The sequence below is a fragment of the Aspergillus niger genome, assembly GCF_000002855.4.
Source record: "Aspergillus niger supercontig An07".
In the NCBI taxonomy this organism is placed as follows: domain Eukaryota; kingdom Fungi; phylum Ascomycota; class Eurotiomycetes; order Eurotiales; family Aspergillaceae; genus Aspergillus; species Aspergillus niger.
This window is the reverse complement of record NT_166523.1, coordinates 1463918-1480953: the sequence shown is the minus strand read 5'-3', so window position 1 is coordinate 1480953 and position 17036 is coordinate 1463918. Positions and strand designations below refer to the sequence as shown.

General features: G+C 49.9%; 10 protein-coding genes and 2 non-coding genes across 12 annotated transcripts; 4 read left to right on the top strand and 8 right to left on the bottom strand.

Annotated features, from left to right (window-relative positions):
* Positions 1 to 435: 435 nt before the first annotated feature.
* On the bottom strand, positions 436 to 1278 carry An07g06910 (uncharacterized protein; the record flags this gene model as incomplete). Its single annotated transcript, XM_001391729.1, has 1 exon — positions 436 to 1278. The coding sequence occupies one exon, from the start codon at positions 1276 to 1278 to the stop codon at positions 436 to 438; it is 843 nt and encodes a 280-aa protein (XP_001391766.1).
* Positions 1279 to 2253: 975 nt separating this feature from the next.
* Positions 2254 to 3543, top strand: An07g06900 (uncharacterized protein; the record flags this gene model as incomplete). Its single annotated transcript, XM_059748556.1, has 4 exons — positions 2254 to 2364; positions 2425 to 2576; positions 2631 to 3091; positions 3167 to 3543. The coding sequence occupies 4 exons, from the start codon at positions 2254 to 2256 to the stop codon at positions 3541 to 3543; spliced, it is 1101 nt and encodes a 366-aa protein (XP_059600988.1).
* Positions 3544 to 4122: 579 nt separating this feature from the next.
* Positions 4123 to 4206, bottom strand: tRNA-Ala (TGC). The gene has a single exon. It is a non-coding gene; the product is annotated as a tRNA-Ala (tRNA).
* Positions 4207 to 4458: 252 nt separating this feature from the next.
* Positions 4459 to 6458, bottom strand: An07g06880 (uncharacterized protein; the record flags this gene model as incomplete). The annotated part of the gene is made up of 8 exons (XM_001391727.1): positions 4459 to 4494; positions 4549 to 4815; positions 4865 to 4962; positions 5016 to 5244; positions 5289 to 5371; positions 5421 to 5812; positions 5857 to 6010; positions 6062 to 6458. The coding sequence occupies 8 exons, from the start codon at positions 6456 to 6458 to the stop codon at positions 4459 to 4461; spliced, it is 1656 nt and encodes a 551-aa protein (XP_001391764.1).
* Positions 6459 to 6738: 280 nt separating this feature from the next.
* On the top strand, positions 6739 to 7272 carry An07g06870 (hypothetical protein; the record flags this gene model as incomplete). Its single annotated transcript, XM_059748555.1, has 3 exons — positions 6739 to 6996; positions 7021 to 7128; positions 7189 to 7272. The coding sequence occupies 3 exons, from the start codon at positions 6739 to 6741 to the stop codon at positions 7270 to 7272; spliced, it is 450 nt and encodes a 149-aa protein (XP_059600987.1).
* Positions 7273 to 7496: 224 nt separating this feature from the next.
* Positions 7497 to 8836, bottom strand: An07g06860 (uncharacterized protein; the record flags this gene model as incomplete). The annotated part of the gene is made up of 3 exons (XM_059748554.1): positions 7497 to 7670; positions 7744 to 7790; positions 8737 to 8836. The coding sequence occupies 3 exons, from the start codon at positions 8834 to 8836 to the stop codon at positions 7497 to 7499; spliced, it is 321 nt and encodes a 106-aa protein (XP_059600986.1).
* Positions 8837 to 8983: 147 nt separating this feature from the next.
* On the top strand, positions 8984 to 9541 carry An07g06850 (hypothetical protein; the record flags this gene model as incomplete). Its single annotated transcript, XM_059748553.1, has 3 exons — positions 8984 to 9127; positions 9172 to 9249; positions 9320 to 9541. 3 exons carry the CDS (start codon positions 8984 to 8986, stop codon positions 9539 to 9541), a joined length of 444 nt encoding a protein of 147 aa, XP_059600985.1.
* Positions 9542 to 9784: 243 nt separating this feature from the next.
* On the top strand, positions 9785 to 11576 carry An07g06840 (uncharacterized protein; the record flags this gene model as incomplete). The annotated part of the gene is made up of 4 exons (XM_001391723.3): positions 9785 to 9926; positions 10026 to 10105; positions 10173 to 10655; positions 10737 to 11576. The coding sequence occupies 4 exons, from the start codon at positions 9785 to 9787 to the stop codon at positions 11574 to 11576; spliced, it is 1545 nt and encodes a 514-aa protein (XP_001391760.1).
* Positions 11577 to 11893: 317 nt separating this feature from the next.
* On the bottom strand, positions 11894 to 11965 carry tRNA-Glu (CTC). The gene has a single exon. It is a non-coding gene; the product is annotated as a tRNA-Glu (tRNA).
* A 354-nt stretch (positions 11966 to 12319) lies between these two features.
* An07g06820 (uncharacterized protein) lies at positions 12320 to 13514 on the bottom strand (the record flags this gene model as incomplete). Its single annotated transcript, XM_059748552.1, has 5 exons — positions 12320 to 12379; positions 12509 to 12663; positions 12747 to 13026; positions 13129 to 13380; positions 13467 to 13514. 5 exons carry the CDS (start codon positions 13512 to 13514, stop codon positions 12320 to 12322), a joined length of 795 nt encoding a protein of 264 aa, XP_059600984.1.
* A 146-nt stretch (positions 13515 to 13660) lies between these two features.
* Positions 13661 to 14562, bottom strand: An07g06810 (hypothetical protein; the record flags this gene model as incomplete). The annotated part of the gene is made up of 4 exons (XM_059748551.1): positions 13661 to 13802; positions 14126 to 14217; positions 14265 to 14347; positions 14400 to 14562. The coding sequence occupies 4 exons, from the start codon at positions 14560 to 14562 to the stop codon at positions 13661 to 13663; spliced, it is 480 nt and encodes a 159-aa protein (XP_059600983.1).
* A 468-nt stretch (positions 14563 to 15030) lies between these two features.
* An07g06800 (uncharacterized protein) lies at positions 15031 to 17031 on the bottom strand (the record flags this gene model as incomplete). Its single annotated transcript, XM_059748550.1, has 5 exons — positions 15031 to 15361; positions 15491 to 15507; positions 15597 to 15641; positions 15671 to 16933; positions 16999 to 17031. 5 exons carry the CDS (start codon positions 17029 to 17031, stop codon positions 15031 to 15033), a joined length of 1689 nt encoding a protein of 562 aa, XP_059600982.1.
* Positions 17032 to 17036: the final 5 nt, after the last annotated feature.

The following is a 17036-nucleotide window of genomic DNA, read 5'->3' as shown; positions in this document are numbered from 1 at the left end:
CCCAGCTGCAGCGTACACGTGTATCTTGAACCATATGCCCTTAACAAGCCATGCATCATCATCATCCCAGTTACCCTTTTACAAAGCAAATCTATCTTGTATGCTTAGAGAATGCCTTGTGTTGAATGACTATATTACCTAGATAATTGCACTATTCCGGGATCTGGGTGAGAGAGGAGAGGCTACGATTGCTGCTGATGAGGGCCGAGAAATGGATAGAAATACTAACTAGTATCTATCATTCCTTGGTAGCCTAAGCAATTTACCAAAGGTGGTGTCTGGCTACTGTGAATGTCTCTCAACATAATATGAATTGAATCAAATAGGGGCTGTGCCATACGATGAATTCGAATGCTATATATTCAGCTATCCTGAACTCTCAAACGTCTGGCTAAAGCCATCCAACGACTGATATATTGGACATATTGCAGCACCTCAGTTTTCAAAGACCAATTCAGCAAGCTCCAACAGCTCAGCATGACCGATCTCAACATCCCCTTCAGATGGCCCCCTTGATCTCCCCATAAGATCCTTGAACTTTAGCTTGACTGAATCACCCTCTACATGGGGTGTTTCGGCTCCATAATTCACTGTAGTCGTGGATTTCAACACAGGCCGGTAATCATTTGGGCCTCCCTTGGACTGAGACCTAGTGTTAGGAGACTTTTGGTCTTCGGGGCCATATTTCTCAAGCACAATGCACCTTGTTTGCATTAACACATTGATAATCAAGACAACCTTAACTTCCCCAACGGAGTTTGCAATCCACCACGCAGCATCCTGCCGCAGACGTGGCATGGAAGCATCAGACACTGCAGATTCCATCACAAAGGAAGGCCAATCACGCTTATCAGATCGGATAGCAGGATTCTTGAAGGCACTGTCCCCTTCTTTGATCGCGCCCCATGGCCCTTCAAATTCTGAGGCTCCTAGGGATACGAACTGATTGTCATCGATGTTCATGTCAGCGAGTCTGGTCGATATAATGTGGCAGAGACTGTCATGCACAGTTTCAGTGGTGCTGGTAACCACCTTGAGTACGAGGGTGCTGATTTCAGGATAGTAAGTGAAACGGACTGCGCTGCCCAGTTTCTTTCGACGACTTTCAATGAATCGGAACTCTTTTAGAGAAACATTCTTGAAAGATAGGTATTGGCTCACATCTTCTGTTTCCAGTCTTTTGTGTAGATCTGCAACGGCCTTGGTGAGGACTTGCAGGTCCTGGTAGGGTGTAGCGGGATACTTCCTGATGAGGGCGAGCTCGGAGGAGGAAGGCATTGTGGGGATATTCTTGGAAGATGGAGCAGCAAAACAAAGATGTGAGTATAAAGGGTGAGGCTTTGAGTGAATGGAGAGGGGGTGCATAGAACCTGTTGGCAGGGGTGAAGCACGGCCTTAAATAAGGAAGAGTGTCAGAGAGTAGAGCTTGACAACATTTTCTTGCCTTTGAATTCTCGGGGTGTTCTGTGCTCATCTCCGGGGTGTGCCGTTCATATTTCATTGCAACTACTTCTCTCTAAAGAATTCTCTTAGCATGAGGTGGCCTAAGTGATGCCGGACTTTTCCAGTAACGACCCCGAGGTGACAAATTCGATGGACTTTGATATCGGCTGTTTTCATTGCCTACATGGAGTATACTTGTGTCTATATCTGTTTCTTCATTTAAATGCATATTAAGCAGGCTACGCCACCTTTATTACGACGTGATGACCCCGCAGTCCATTTCCTTTCTTTCAATTTCACATTACTACTCACCATTGATTAACGAAAGAACAAGACTCTTTGTTGAAGGTAATGGTCCGGAACATTCCAGGTTGAGAACAAACAAGCTGCATAAATTCTAAACACTTTGTAACTCTACCATGTTTCTCTGTCTTTTGACCCATTTATGGGTAGTACTATATACTTCCACAATTCATCCTCGGCCATGCTGCCATCAATGATACTCATCATTCTTTACTTGATTAATCCTGCACACCAACTCTACTCAATACAATCTTCTCAGTTCAGTTACTTCTCCTTCTTCTCTGCAGCCAAAATGCCTCGCATAGAACAGGTTCATCAAGAAAGCCGTCGAAGAAGTGATCGCATTCGTGAAATAGCACAAAGGAAACTAGCCAGCACAGAGAAGCAATAACCTTCTTCACCATCAAACAAACGTACAAACGTATGTATAATGCGAGCAACTTGCTATTTCGCTATCAGACACTGACGTTTTGTGTATCATAGTCACAAACCAAACCATCAGCCAACATGCAGAAAAAGCGAAAAGCGCCGGCATCACAACATGTGGAAAAACAGCCCAAGAAGCCTTGTCGACAGCAGAATCCTGCTCTACCGGATCCCGGAAACATCGATCAGGAGGTATGTCGCTCGCCACTTTTCCCATAATGAAGAAACAAAATAGACCTGACACTATACTAGCGGGTCCAAGCACTCCTGCAGACCTTCCAAGGCTCTTCCATACACTACTGGATACAGAATAATGTATGGCCGAAAATGCTCTTCAATAATGTCATTGGGTCCGTTGTTATCCAGCCCCGGGCTACGGAAGAAGAGGAGTACGATAAAGGAAGGTATGAGTACAACTTTCAACTCGAAGCTAATACCGACTGTGAGTTTTATCTCAGGCATAAGGGCAGCTTCTGGCGCCGATATACGGATGAAGAGATGGCCATTGAAGATAAACAGATTTGCGAGGAGTTGTTAAAACGGGAATGTGAGACTCCTGTAGACACAGCATTTGATGAAGAAAACCTTCGGTACATCAACAGGCAACAGTATAGCGGGAAGAATGGAAATGGAACCTCTCGAATGATCGGTCAGTTGATGGTTCCGTCTGCGGAGCTTGAGATCTTGTCGGGTCGACTCGGTTCTATTAAGGGGTTACGTCAGATCCATCTGGCTGAGAGTATCCGTGAACCCTGGTATGGATCGACTACTCTTGACGAGGATCCGAGTCTAGTACGAAATGCATGCGGAGACTCAGCCCCGTGGCTCAGACTCCCGACACCGCAGCCTTCTTATGCAGTGGGATTCTCAAATTATGCGTTCAGCAGAGAACAGCTTCGCAAGCTCAAGCCCTTTGTGGGTGAGTTTTGGGAGGCCTCGAGTTTCAAAGGAACCGACAGCATGTTATTTCCATTTCTTGTGACTGAAGCACTAGGGACAGACGATCTTGAGTATACTATCCGGCCACGATCAATGCATAGCATGACTCGAGCCCTCCGAGGTGTTGTTGAACTTTTTAGAGTAGCTGGTCGTCAGGATGAGTTACATCAAAGGGTCCTCGGTTTTTCTGTCTACTATGACTTTCAGAAGGTCGAGATGTTTGCGCACTATGTTATTATAGAAGACAACAAGGCAACATACTACTGCGATCGCATTGGTAGCTTCTCTTTCGGCTTTTGCCAGGATGAGTACAAGGACAGATGGAGATCTTACAAGTTTGTGATAGCTCTCTATCATGACTGGGTCCCAATTCATCATCAACGACTCTGCTCGGCAATTGACAGTCTACCAGATGTTGATCCGAAAACTTAGACACCCGAGCTGCCCGTGGTCAAATTTGAAAATATACTAGAGGATATGACCGCTGCATTATATACTAGCGGGGATGACTGAATTTTCTTGCGCCCACTTGTTCTCACTTTCTTCATACTTATCTCACTGTTCCCATTCCTCGTACTTCGAATTCTTTTTTGCGGTGTCAAGGTTGATCATTGATTTGTATCCATCGTTTGGTGCCCAGAGAGTTCTAATTAATGATTTTCAGACGGACTAGCAATCCACCAGATCACCGTACCAGCGTAAAAAAAGAATAGATAAATAAATAAAGCAACATACAGACTAAGTTTGCCCATTTACTTTATGAACTAATTCACAGTCTACATTCATGCCACAATTAGGAGAGATTATGTACTCCGTAGCGTAGAGCTCCCACTATATTCCCCGTAACGAAATCAAATAGTACTCATAAACGCACTGCAACTAATTACTCTATACATTACCTGTCAAACACTACCTCTAACTAATTCAAAGTCAAACCTCACAAAATCCCGATCTTGTTTACCTTACAAGGCATTTATGGGTCAAAGAAGAAAAAAGAAAACCCCAAAAAGTTGGAGTCAAAGGGGATCGAACCCTTGACCTCTCGCATACTTGCGAGGATGCAAAGCGAGCGCTCTACCACTGAGCTATAACCCCAGGTTGCTTGTGGCAATCTCGTTTGTTTTAAAATATATTGTAATTGGCCGCTGTGAAATGGTTGCTGATCATAAATCATAGACTTCATTCAATATTTGAAGTTGGGATGGAACTACTGGCGAATGCGGTCTTGGTATTTGTTGTTGTAAGTTATTTATGAACAAGGTAAATTTAAGGGTTTACTGGTATATTACTCGGATGAAGACACAGTGATCAACTAGCTGTCTTCACATTCAATATCTCCCGAATGTACTAAGGGTTCAATATGCTAGTGGTCTCTTGTTGAGACTATATATCTAAGCAGGTCGTTCGCATACACAGTCATTAGAAAAGTGCTCATACATCCACATGCTCCAATACCACACTTCCCTTTCGTGCCGTCGCCTCCACATAGCCCGGATTCTCTGCCTTCAGCTGCTTGAACGTTTTCTCTGCATCCCATACCCATGGGCTGTCCGACGCGAAAAGCAGATCCATGTCCTCCAAGGTACGTTGATTGCTCTCTGGGTAGAATGCCCACACCATCGGGATTGCAATGACGTTGCTGGCTGCGAAAACATATAGCGTCTTCTCGCCAATGGCGCTGAACATCACAGGGCAAAGAAGTGTCTAGTCGGCTGTGTTAGCTTTGCTTCGCAATCTAGGAGGATGAACTCACCAGCCATCCGTTTCCGATACTCCACCCGACCACGCCCCAGGCGTTTCCGCGGGCTCGTACTGCCAGTGGGTAGATCTCGGCGGGATAGATCCAGGGTACTACATGTGTGCGAATTAGCGACGGTCTCTACAGGAAGAAGCTTGGTATGTACCTGTCAGCCATGTAGCTCCGAAAGCAGCTGTAAAGATAAATATCATTGCGGCCGCGGCTGCTCCGAAGGAACTAGCGCGAGCAGCATCGCCCGAGTCGCGGGCATTGATGGCTAGGCGAGAGAATCCTCCGGCTAAGAACATGGCGATTCCTTGACTGACTGCTCCCCAATATAGGGTCCAGCGACGACCGATGCGATCGAGCGTAAAGACACATACGAGTGTTGCGAACTGAGCTGTTAGCAACGTCCCATGATGAAAGATATAGCACTCACCATGTAGAAGACGTTGTTCAGTCCACTAAGCCATTGGCTCTTCATCGAGTCGAAACCGGCAATGCTGAAAATGGTGGGCGCATCTGCTCATGTTAGACTAGTCCAGTAGATGTGCTTTGGTAGTTGACATACAAACAGTGACACCTGCGATACCAACCCATTCTTGCATGATCTGCAGCCAGACAACCAGCTGCACACGTCGTCCAAGATGCAATTTGCCTGTCTTGTGTCCAAAAAGCATTGCTAGGTACGAAGTGCTGTGGTTCATTGACCGTTCCATTTCTGCAACGTTCTGGATATCCCGGAATTCGGCTTCAGCGCGGACAGCATCATCGCCAGTACTTCCTCGAAGACGGCCAAGGATGTAACGCGCTTCTTGCTCGCGACCAACTTTGACCAGCCAACGTGGTGATTCGGGAAAGAACCAGACCGAGCCAAACAAGAGGAGCAAGAAGATGATTTGAAACGCGATGGGGAAACGCCACCGGAAAGCGGATTTGCCGCCATCGATAAAGGACAAGCCACTACATCAATTAGACAAGCCTCGAGAGAAGTAATGTATACTTACAATTCAAGCCAGTAAGCCACCACGACACCGAAGATGTTGAGAGTAAATTCGATTGCGATAAACTGCCCACGGGAGGTATGTTCAGCTGTCTCTGTAGCCCAGACGGGCACGATAGCGTTCAGAATCCCCGTGCCGATACCATTGATAAAACGGGCTGTGATCATACGTCAGTTTAGAGTGCGAATAGGCTCTTTGGGTCTCTTACAGCAGATCATCCAATTGTGGTTCTGCGCTGCGCATTGCAATGACGCCCCCAAAACCGCCCAGACTGCACCTGTAGCGATAGTCCTGATTCTGCCAATCTTGTCACCGATCCAGCCACCAATTAGCGCGCCACACAAAGTCCCCAGGTAGTAGACAGACACAATCCCGCCTTGCAACAGACTGTTTGTAACGACCGGGGTGAGCTCTCCGTCTTCCACTTTGGTGTATCCGAAGCCCATAAGGTCGATGTAGTCTTTGGAGTTGTTCACACCTGACATCATCCCCTGGTCATACCCGAAGAATAGGATCGACAAGGCCGCGATGCAATTGATAGCGATGAGAAGATTACGCTTCTCTAATTTGTGGACGATATTCCATGATGGTATTAGGTCACCCATGGTGACTACGCTAGGGTAGGCGGTTGCAGTGACTGTTCGGGTGTATACCGGAAGATACCTTCTTCCGCTTGGGTGACTTCAAGCAGAAAGACCGCGTGATTTGGGGGAGAGATCAACTACCTGCTGTATAGAACCACGTGCGAATGGGAAGGAAGGTTACAGAGACAGCGGGGCGACGCGACGATTAAATAGAACGGACTATAAGCTTGGTGGTGCAATTTGCGCCTGAAGATCATCCATTTTCAGAGCAACCCCATGGCGCAGGACCGGTGCCAGCCCGATGAGTCGAATATGGTTACATCCCGGGTGGGAGGACATCAAACAGCCACATCAAGGCACTTGGTCCCACTCAAAAGCAGAGACGCCATTGGAATACGGGACCCGCACGAGAAAGTCTGGAGAGAATGGGTGGGAACCCGACCCCAGACCGGGACGCGGACGAGTCCAAATCGGTCATCCGGCCAGCGCCTATGCTGCCGACCTGCAGACCGAAGGATTATGGACCAATGTCCGAGGTGGAAACAGTGACGGCATGCTAGTGTGGTTTGTATGTGTCGTGTAGGAGAGCCAGGTGCTAGTCAACCGAAACTCGGCTGTTCACACTGCACCATCCGGGGTTGGCATACTGGGGAACGCACTCCATGCACGAACGGGATTCAAGAAAGCAGCGGTATCGGCGGGTCACTAAAGCTGGAGCGGGTGGTACAGAGTAGTTGGGATAGCGGATTAGGCCATCAGGAGGAGTGGATGGCCTGAAGTGTGGAGGTTTTCCGGGGATTTTGGTCCAAGCGGGTGGGGATTTCAGCCAGATTGAGTAAATCCGGAGAACATCGCGGCGGACCAACTCCGACTCTCCTCTTTGGGACATCCCGTGCCAGTTTAGCCTGCCAACTATCTTTGCTGGATGTTGAAAGAAACTTATTCAGATGACTATCTTCTTATGTCTTTGCAAAGCTCTCTTTATATTTCGTAGACAACTAGGTCTCCTGCAAAATTGATATGTCTTAGGATAATAGCTTTATCAACGCACACAATAACCTATGTCGGGCTCACTAATCCTGCCACGAATTTGGCAACCTGACTATGAGATAGTGACATGCCACAATACTGAGAAGTGGCCTGGCTCTTGTCCATGGCAGATATGATTTGGTTGTCAGAAAGCTGTGGGGACTGTCTGAGATTTCCTACTGGCGCATCGATGATCCCAAGAACCTGGTGAGGTGAGGCTCATCCGAAAGTTAACATTAGAGTGTGATAAGTAGCCTTGTTAGTCCTGCTTGCTCACCTTCTGCTGCTGCTGCTGCTGCTGCTCGTGCAGCATGCCGCGAGTGTCTACGTACAACCCTTGCCTGAAGTTAGAGGTTTACTTCATCTCGGCATATTGAAGTCTAGGGCTTTCTGCGCTTTTACACTTCGCATAGGCAAGCATAAGTATAACTCTGTTCTTCCTGGCTTTTGTGAGCCGTATGATATGGAATCTAAGAGTTCTCTACAGTTCTCAGCTGTCAGTACATATCAACGGTATGGGAGCAGTGGTTTCGAGGATGGCATTCAGATTCCCTTATCACAACAATGGCGGAATTTTGCAAGTTTGAAATGACACTTCATAAGAAACAAGAAAACAGCTCTTCCTAGAACTTGTCAGGACTTGGTAAAGTCGTCTCTAGTATGACTTTTTAGCCATGGTGGTGGTCCAGTAGCATTTTATCACCCCTTGGCGTCAGGCAACTAAAAATCTTATGGCTCAATGAGACCAGGGGCGTAGCGGAGCGGAACTAATTGATATCAGATCACAAACTCACCCTACTCCGGCCGAAATTGGAGCAACCGGTTATAGAAGACTAGAAGTGCACTTTAATATAGATTGAGTGGGCGCCAGCAGCATCCGAGCCGCTAAACCGTGTTTGGGGCCCGTCACCCACCTTGGATAGACAGTTGTATGTGCAATTGATTCCCCTATTGCTGTGAGTGGTGTCTCATTGCACTCTGCTCTTGTGCAATCAGTATTGCCATGACCAGAACGCGAGCTCTGATTGCAGAGGAATTATTCGCCTGTGCAATGTAATTTTAGCCGTGCCGTTTCTCAACGGTTCTCGTTCCGGACAGAACAATTTTGGGCGAAACAATATAATTCCGGATCTGCATGAAAGCATGAGTGGCCACTGGGGGAAAGCCATAATCCTACTACAAATGACCAAAACAACACATTCACAGTCAACCTGAGGCGCTTAATCGTAGCCTAGAAGCATTCCATTCTTCAACGAAGCACCGCTGTTACCCTCTGAACCATCCCCAATTGCCAAGCCAGTAACCACTACAGGATGCACGCCAGTTGACCAGACACTGTCTGCAGTCTTATGGTTGAACATGTCGGCCATCGGCACCAAGTTAAGCTGACTTAGATTCAGAGCTACGGACGTCGATGCTCCGCAAGATGCGCTCTGCAAAACGCAAGTCACGTCATATCAGTCCAAGCTCATCCGCATCATCCAATAAAGAGCGCCAGCACTCCAAGTCAGATTGGGATGAATTTACGAGCGATCCATTCAATCCGCGCTTTAGACTTCCAGTCCAATGGCCTTCAGCCCAAGATCTGGACTACCTTTAGGTGCCGTGCACTGGCTCGAGCCATGCCGACGATAGCCTTTATGGAGCCAGGGGCTTGGCCAGTTACCCGCGGAGACTGACGAGCTTCGGTAATTTTCATTCCCAGAGGCACCGGAGAGCAGTTCATGATGCAAGATTGACTGTTCACTGGGAGCGTGACTCCTGCAATTATTCGAGACTGCAAGTGATTCCCTTCTGCTGACTCCGAAGCGGGAGAGAGTCTGGTTCCTTACCCTTTTGGGCGATTCTATGAGGTATTTTGGGCCGTAACACTGACCGGTATTCAGCCAGGTGCAGCCCCGGCACGGCCTCGCACGCTTGATGTCAAGCGATCAGGGAACTACCCCAGATATCAGAAGCAGGAGAAACTTCTGGGGATTGAAGAGCCAGACACTGTAGCGGAATTACGGTTCAGCACAACATCGGCAACATGGCAAAGGTTAGCCGAATTGACCCGACGCTCACGGGGCGGATGATTACATACGCGAGGCATACAGTATCGATACCGGGCCGCCAGCTTTTGCTGGCGAACCTCCAGAAAGCTTCTTGTCCCAACATCGTTTTTCCCTATCATCCTCTAACCACTTGAGCCCGTCTCCTCCCACCTCCAATTGTCCCCTCCCCTCCCCTTCGTTGCTTGTTCACTGGGAGGTCTGGTAGTCCGCTGTGCTTTCTATATCCTTTGACTTTTTCCTTTGCCCTTTCGCCTCCTTTTCACCATGTTCCGGAGTCTTTTGCCGCGGGCGACTCCGCGGGTTGCCCTCCGCTGTGCCGGTCCCAAGGCCGTTCCCTCTACCTTCGTCGCTGCTCCTTCTCTCGCCTCCTTTGGACGCACACAACGTGGCTATGCCTCTGAGTCAGGTAGGTGACCTTTTTACTTTGCGATGGGCCCGTCGCAGACGGTGCCTGCGCTTCCGAAAAAAGTGGCCCCCGGCTAACCGTCGGCTGGAATTAACGCAGGCGAACACGATCTTGTCATCATCGGTGGTGGTGTCGCTGGTTACGTTGCTGCCATCAAGGCCGGTCAGGAAGGTCTGAAGGTGCGCTATCTATCGTTCCTCGAAATGTTCCGGCTGGACGATCCCTCTAACGACTTCATTTTCACAGACCGCATGTATCGAGAAGCGTGGCCGTCTGGGCGGTACCTGCCTGAACGTCGGCTGTATCCCCTCGAAATCCCTGCTCAACAACTCCCACCTCTACCACCAGATTCTCCACGACACGAAAAAGCGCGGTATCGAGGTCGGTGATGTGAAGCTGAACCTTGAGCAGATGATGAAGGCCAAGGACACCTCCGTCGAGGGTCTGACTAAGGGTATCGAATTCTTGTTCAAGAAGAACGGTGTCGACTACATCAAGGGTACTGGTGCTCTTGTTGACCAGAACACCGTCAAGGTTAACCTCCTTGAGGGTGGTGAGCAGACTCTGCGCGGAAAGAACATCCTCATTGCCACCGGTAGTGAGGCTACTCCTTTCCCCGGCCTCAACATTGACGAGAAGAGAATCATCACCAGCACTGGTGCCCTCTCCCTCAAGGAGGTCCCCAAGAAGATGATCGTCATCGGTGGTGGAATCATTGGTCTGGAAATGGTGCGTATACCTGGTGGAATGCATTCCGATTTTGCCGTTTGAAAATCCATGCTCATGGTTTCTTTTTCTACCCCTCAACAGGCCTCTGTTTGGTCCCGCCTCGGCTCTGAGGTTACCGTCGTCGAGTTCCTGAACCAGATCGGTGGTCCCGGCATGGACGCCGACATCGCCAAGCAGGCCCAGAAGATCCTCCAGAAGCAGGGTATCAAGTTCAAGACCGGCACCAAGGTTACCAAGGGTGACGACAGCGGTGCTACCGTCGCTCTGAGCGTTGAGGCCGCCAAGGGTGGTAAGGAGGAGACCCTCGACGCTGACGTTGTCCTCGTCGCCATCGGTCGCCGCCCCTACACCGAGGGTCTCAACCTCGAGAGCGTCGGTGTCGAGAAGGACGAGCGCGGCCGTCTGGTCATCGACCAGGAGTACCGCACCAAGATCCCCAACATCCGCGTGATCGGTGACTGCACTTTCGGACCCATGCTTGCCCACAAGGCCGAGGAGGAGGCCGTCGCTGCCATCGAGTACATCAAGAAGGGTTACGGCCACGTCAACTACGGCTGCATCCCCAGCGTCATGTACACCCACCCCGAGGTCGCTTGGGTCGGCCAGAACGAGCAGGAAGTCAAGGCTGCCGGCATCAAGTACCGCGTCGGTACCTTCCCCTTCAGCGCCAACTCCCGTGCCAAGACCAATCTCGAGACTGAGGGTCAGGTCAAGTTCATCGCCGATGCTGAGACCGACCGCATCCTCGGTGTCCACATCATCGGCCCCAACGCCGGTGAGATGATCGCCGAGGCCACCCTGGCTGTCGAGTACGGTGCCTCTTGCGAGGACATTGCTCGTACCTGCCACGCTCACCCTACCCTGGCTGAGGCCTTCAAGGAGGCTGCCATGGCTACCTACTCCAAGGCCATCCACTTCTAAGCAGCTCCCCCCCTGTCTTGATCATGAAACCATACACACCCACCCGCATTATCCTGTACCCTTTTTGGCCTCTTGTCTCTTATCTTAGTCTAGCTCAGCTAGTCACTTCCGTGTAGCATTGACCTCATTAAATTTTCCTATCTTTGGTTGTGTATTCAAATATAACGAAATCAATAGTACTGCCTAACATTACACCAGTTGATGAGTAAAAAGAGTATGTAGTCAGTGAAACACATCACCAATCAACCACTCAACCAACTGAAGTATTCGCAAAGTGGAGAATGTATTAAAACATAAAAACAAAAAGAGAATTTGAGCTCCGATAGGGGGAATCGAACCCCCGGCTGCCGTGTGAGAGACGGCGATGTTAGCCACTACACCATATCGGATGTTGTTGAAAGACTGCGCTTTATTTTGCAGAATAACCCAAAGACATTGAAAATAACACCTCCTACAGCTTTTCATATCTAAAAGGCTGTCTCCTGTCCCACTGTAATACTCTATCAGAGAGAGAGAGAGAGAGAGAGATCATAACCCATTGGATAATTGAACCATACCCACAAAATTCACAATATATATCAGGTAACTACAGTGTTTTTATACAGAATGAAACATTTCTACGCCCTATATCCCTTAAGCCTTTCTCGAAACCAACTAACGAGTCAATTAGCAATTAAATGCTTTAATTCCTTACACCAACTATAATATCAAAGCGAAAATCCCTTCTTATTGATCATACTCTTCTACCTCCCCATAATTAGATCTACTATCATGTTCATAGAGCCCTCAGCCTCCCGCCTTAACTGCCAGGCATATATAGCAAGTAATCAATGAAACCTCAAGGTCGCCGTCACCGCCGCATCCAACAACAAACTCGTGGCATTAACATAACTTGCCGACGGACTAAGCAAATAAACAATAGTATCGCCAACCTCATCACTCTCAGCCGCACGCTTAATTGGTATAACGGCCTCGATCTCCGCGCGCACCTGGGGGTTCCGCTCCAACTCGACGTCCAGAAGAGGGGTGCGGACCCAGATGGGGCACACGGCGTTGCAGCGGATGCCTTCGGCGGAGTGATCCAGTCCTGAAGTGAAACATATATTAGAGAGAAAATGAATTTGCATAATGTACATATGTAGGCAAGGAAAAAGGAAAAAAAAAACTTACCAACCATCTTCGTCACTGCCATGCAAGCATGCTTGGAGACGGTATACGATCCCTTTCCGGGCAGTCCGGCGAAAGAGTTGGCTGAGCAGACGTTTACAATGGCGCCGCGGCCAATGTCTCGGGTGCCGGTGCGGCTGGTGAAGGTGCGCGAGGCCTGCTTGCGCATGGCGGCGGCTTCGGCGCGGCAGCAGAGGAACATACCGCGGGCGTTGATGGTCTGGACGCGGTCGAAGTTGTCGATGTCGGTATCGGCGAAGGGGGTGTGGACGCCGTTGTCGACCTAGTTCTTTTGAGTTAGTCTGGTGGGAGAGTACTATGTTCTAGGTTGTTGTAGATATCCTTTAGGGATGATGGTGGATGAGTGGAGGTGGATGGGACTCACTCCTGCAGCGTTTACGGCATAGTCCAGCCGTCCGAACTTCTCGACTATAAAGTCAACCATGGCTTGCACGCCGTCTTGGTCGGTGACGTTGACAGTGAAGTGAGTGGATTGGTATTCTGGGTTCGTGGCGTATTGCTTGCTCTCTTCGGCAGAGGCAGTGGCTGTTTCGGTGTTCATGTCGGCGAAGACGATGACACGGGCGCCTGCTTCAGCTAAAGAGAAGGCGGCTTGTTGGCCAATGCCACGGCCGGACTGGATTTCTTGGAGGTTAGCTGGGAGGTGATCTTTCTTGGAGATAATACTGTGGTGATGATGATGATGGTTGGGGTAGTTCTTACGCCGACGACGAGGGCAACGCCATCCAATTGGGTGCCTTTGATGACCATTGTAAGCGTGTATATAAGAAAGAAGTAGGAGATGGTAAGATAATGAGAGACAGAGGGAGGGGAGGTGAAATGAAGACAGAAGAGACGCTTATGAGCGAGAAAGAGAGAGAAACCAAGGAGGGGAAGTCATAGGGAGGGGTGATCTTTTAACCCAAGAGACAAGGACTATAGATAGGACATGGATAACATCCACTGAGCCCCCGCACGGACAGCAGAGAGTCAATGGGCTGTTTCACACCTTTCATGGTTAATCTCCTCTGATCAGGCTGGTATCCTTGTCGCGAGCCACTACAGTAGGTTAACCGAGTGGCCCATAAGGAAGACACACCCGCTGGGATTAGTGGAAAGGCCGTTCACTAACTGCGGGACTTTCCCGCCATTGGATGACAAGCCCATGCCTAGTCAGAGTGACTACTGCGTCTAATTTAGGTTGTAAGGTGGGCTGGTTGAGAATGGACTTGGCTGCAGTCAGAAATTAGAATCCCCTGCAGCCTGGATCTCAATGAAACCTGATTTGCGGGCATCGGGAACACTAACCACCACAAGCGTTTAGTGTAACAGAGCCGAATGCTGGTTCTCTAGCGCCTTATAAGTTCTTTGTTCCTTTGGACCAGTTGTAGTCGATGTCCATAGCCGATTGGTGATGCCCTAACGGCAGCTGAGGTGGCTTGCCTTTCCTTTTCAAGTATTGATCGGTCAATCCCTGCTAGTCTACCCACAACTGACTGTGATCACGCTGCGCCAGATAACTGCGACAGCTAGACGCAGCCTTGTGCCGCTTTCAAAGATGTTGCTGGTACGGTGTCGCATAAGTACAATGCTAGAGATATTACCTTCACAAGGGTCACAGATCGTGCTTCATTCCGGGCATTATAGCACCCACACCGGCTTCCGTGACTCTTGAGCCCCGAGGGACAACAACCATGACCAACCCAGACGAGCACGCCTGGAAGCCCTTAACATGGTCTCTCATAGTCTTCTTTTTACTAGTAGCCCTTTTTGATTTTGCGCTGGACAACACCATCATGGCCAATGTACAGCCAGCCATCATCAGAATACTAGGTAAAGTTGACAGCCTACCATGGATCTATGTAGCATTTGCCCTCGGAGCCTTTACAATAAATCGCCATTTGTGCTCGTGCTGGTCGTAGCCGTGATGCTGAACGGCGCCCTCACGGCCCAGCTAGGCTACTACATGCCGTGGTACCTGGTAGGCGCATGTCTCGCTCTAGTCGGCAGCGCCCCTTTTCTCTACCGTCGGTCCAGACAACAGTAGCGCTCGTCTGTATGAATATTCGATGCTCACAGCCTTTGACGTCGGGTGCCACTCCCAGGCTGGGTCTCCCATTGCTCAGGTCAAGGCCTCTCCGGGGCTGCTCTCCCAGGTGGTTGCGTTTATTGGCGTCGGTTAGGACGGTGGTATCGCTCTCGCTTTGACTATTACCAATACGATCTTCCTGAATAAGAGTACTGGCCGGATTGCGGCTATTCTTCCGCAGCAGCCCCGCAACATCATTCAACAGGCTATTTTTGGTGTGCGTGCGGAGTTCTTCACTTCGTTGAGTGTTGTGCAGCGGAAACGCGTGGTGGCTGCTATTATTAGTAGTGTTGATGATGTGTTTGTCTTGATAATTGCTGCTGCTGCTCTTTCGGTGGCGTTGGCGCTGGTTATGAAGTGGGAAAGGTTGTTTGTGGGATTTGGATCTCCCCAGGGAGATGATGCAGAGGTGAAAGAGGTGAAAGAGGGAATGATCTGATGGTCGAGGATAGATCGGGTTTCCGGGTCAGCCACAGCGTACATTTCCACCCCAACAGATAGATCGAAGATTGGAAAGTAGAAGGGAGCGCTGATATGTTACTAAGTAGAGCTAATGATATCTCTTGGGCCGCATTCCTGGATCCTAGCAGATGGTAGCACTGTGTCGCCGCCCAGGATGTGGCTATACCTTGCTATATGGGCGTATGAAACCACATACATGGCCAGCAACCATACCTAAGTCCTAGCAACAGGACGTGGTTGCTAATATGTATCAATCTAGACCGCAGTCTATAGATAACTAAGTAACAGGCCAATCCACCCACCCACACCAATACCTCACCCAATAACCCGCCGCCAGCAGCCAATACCTAACCGCACCGTGCCAAACGGCACTCACCATCGACCAATTCTGAAGGTACTCGCCATACCAAATGCTCCTGGCCCAATGCAACTCCGCCGACCTAGCAACCTGATACTCCCATTCCTTCTCCGACATACCAGCTGTTGCCTCCCTATCCAACCACCTACCAATCAGCGCTGCATGCGCCGCCGCCTGATTCGTACTAAACGCTGCATGCGGTCTCATAAGTGTTACCGCATCGCCCACCAACCTCACCTTACCACCGAGAAAACATGTCCTCTCCGCCGGCGGATAATCCGTGATGAGATGCAGAAACGGAGCATCAATCAGCGAGAGAAGTTCACGGAAGGGAGCTGGGAAATCCAACATGTCCTCGGCTGCCTGTGCACGTTGTAGGTTCCATATCCGTGGCGGTACCAGGCCCGGCGCTACGGTGGTGTGATGCCGCACGCCATGGATGTCTGTCATGAGAGTTGGGAGGTCATGCGCAGGCACGTTCTCGTACCAGCAGAAGTTGAGATAGCGGGTACCTGGGGTGATGGAGCCATTGGGGCCGGGAATATGGTAGACGACGATGTGGGAGCCGTGGGTGGGGCGTTTGCGAATTAGATAACTGATGTTGGACTGGAAGATAGCGAGGGTGGCAGGGGTTATGCGGCTTTCGGGGATAATGGCGCGCCAGGCGAGGTAGCCAGCGTATTTGCGGTGGGTTTTGTTGTCACCTTGAGGGGAGGGGGGCAAGAAAAGTTGGCGGACGGTGGAACGTGGGCCATCGGCGCCGAGGACTAGATCTGCTGTGTATGTCGTTGTGGCTCTTGTGCTACTGCTGGTGCTCTCTGTGACGATAGCTAGCTGTCCAGTCGATGGGATCTCGGATATGTCGACGACTCGCTGGCCATACTCGTATCGTGCGCTGGCTCGTGCGTCGCATGAGGATTCGTCTGGTAAGGTAGAGAGGGGATCTGGAGGGTTGGGGATGTAGTCGCTGGCTAGACCATCATAGTTGGCGCGGAGACGAAAATACAAGGCATCCCAGGAGGTCATGATGCGCTGAAGGCGGAAAAAGGGCTTCGGTTGGCCCGAGTGGTCGACGGATTGAAGCTGCGTGGCTGGGATGCCCAGTGGAATGTGGGAGACGCGGTCGAAGCGCGACAGGAACGTCTGGACGTCTGGACCTATGCTAACGCCGGCCATGTGCGAGACGGGAGTTGGTGTGGGACTCTGTTCGAGGATGTGGATGGAGTGGCCCTGTTGATGGAGAGTGATGTCTTGCATTAGAGCTGAAAGGGAGCCGCCGACCTGAAGCAATTGGTTAGTGTTCGTACTCAAAGGCATTGGTTGCAGGAGGCAGGAAACTCTTTTACAATGATTATTTTCATAGGAGATGGGGACGCCATGATTA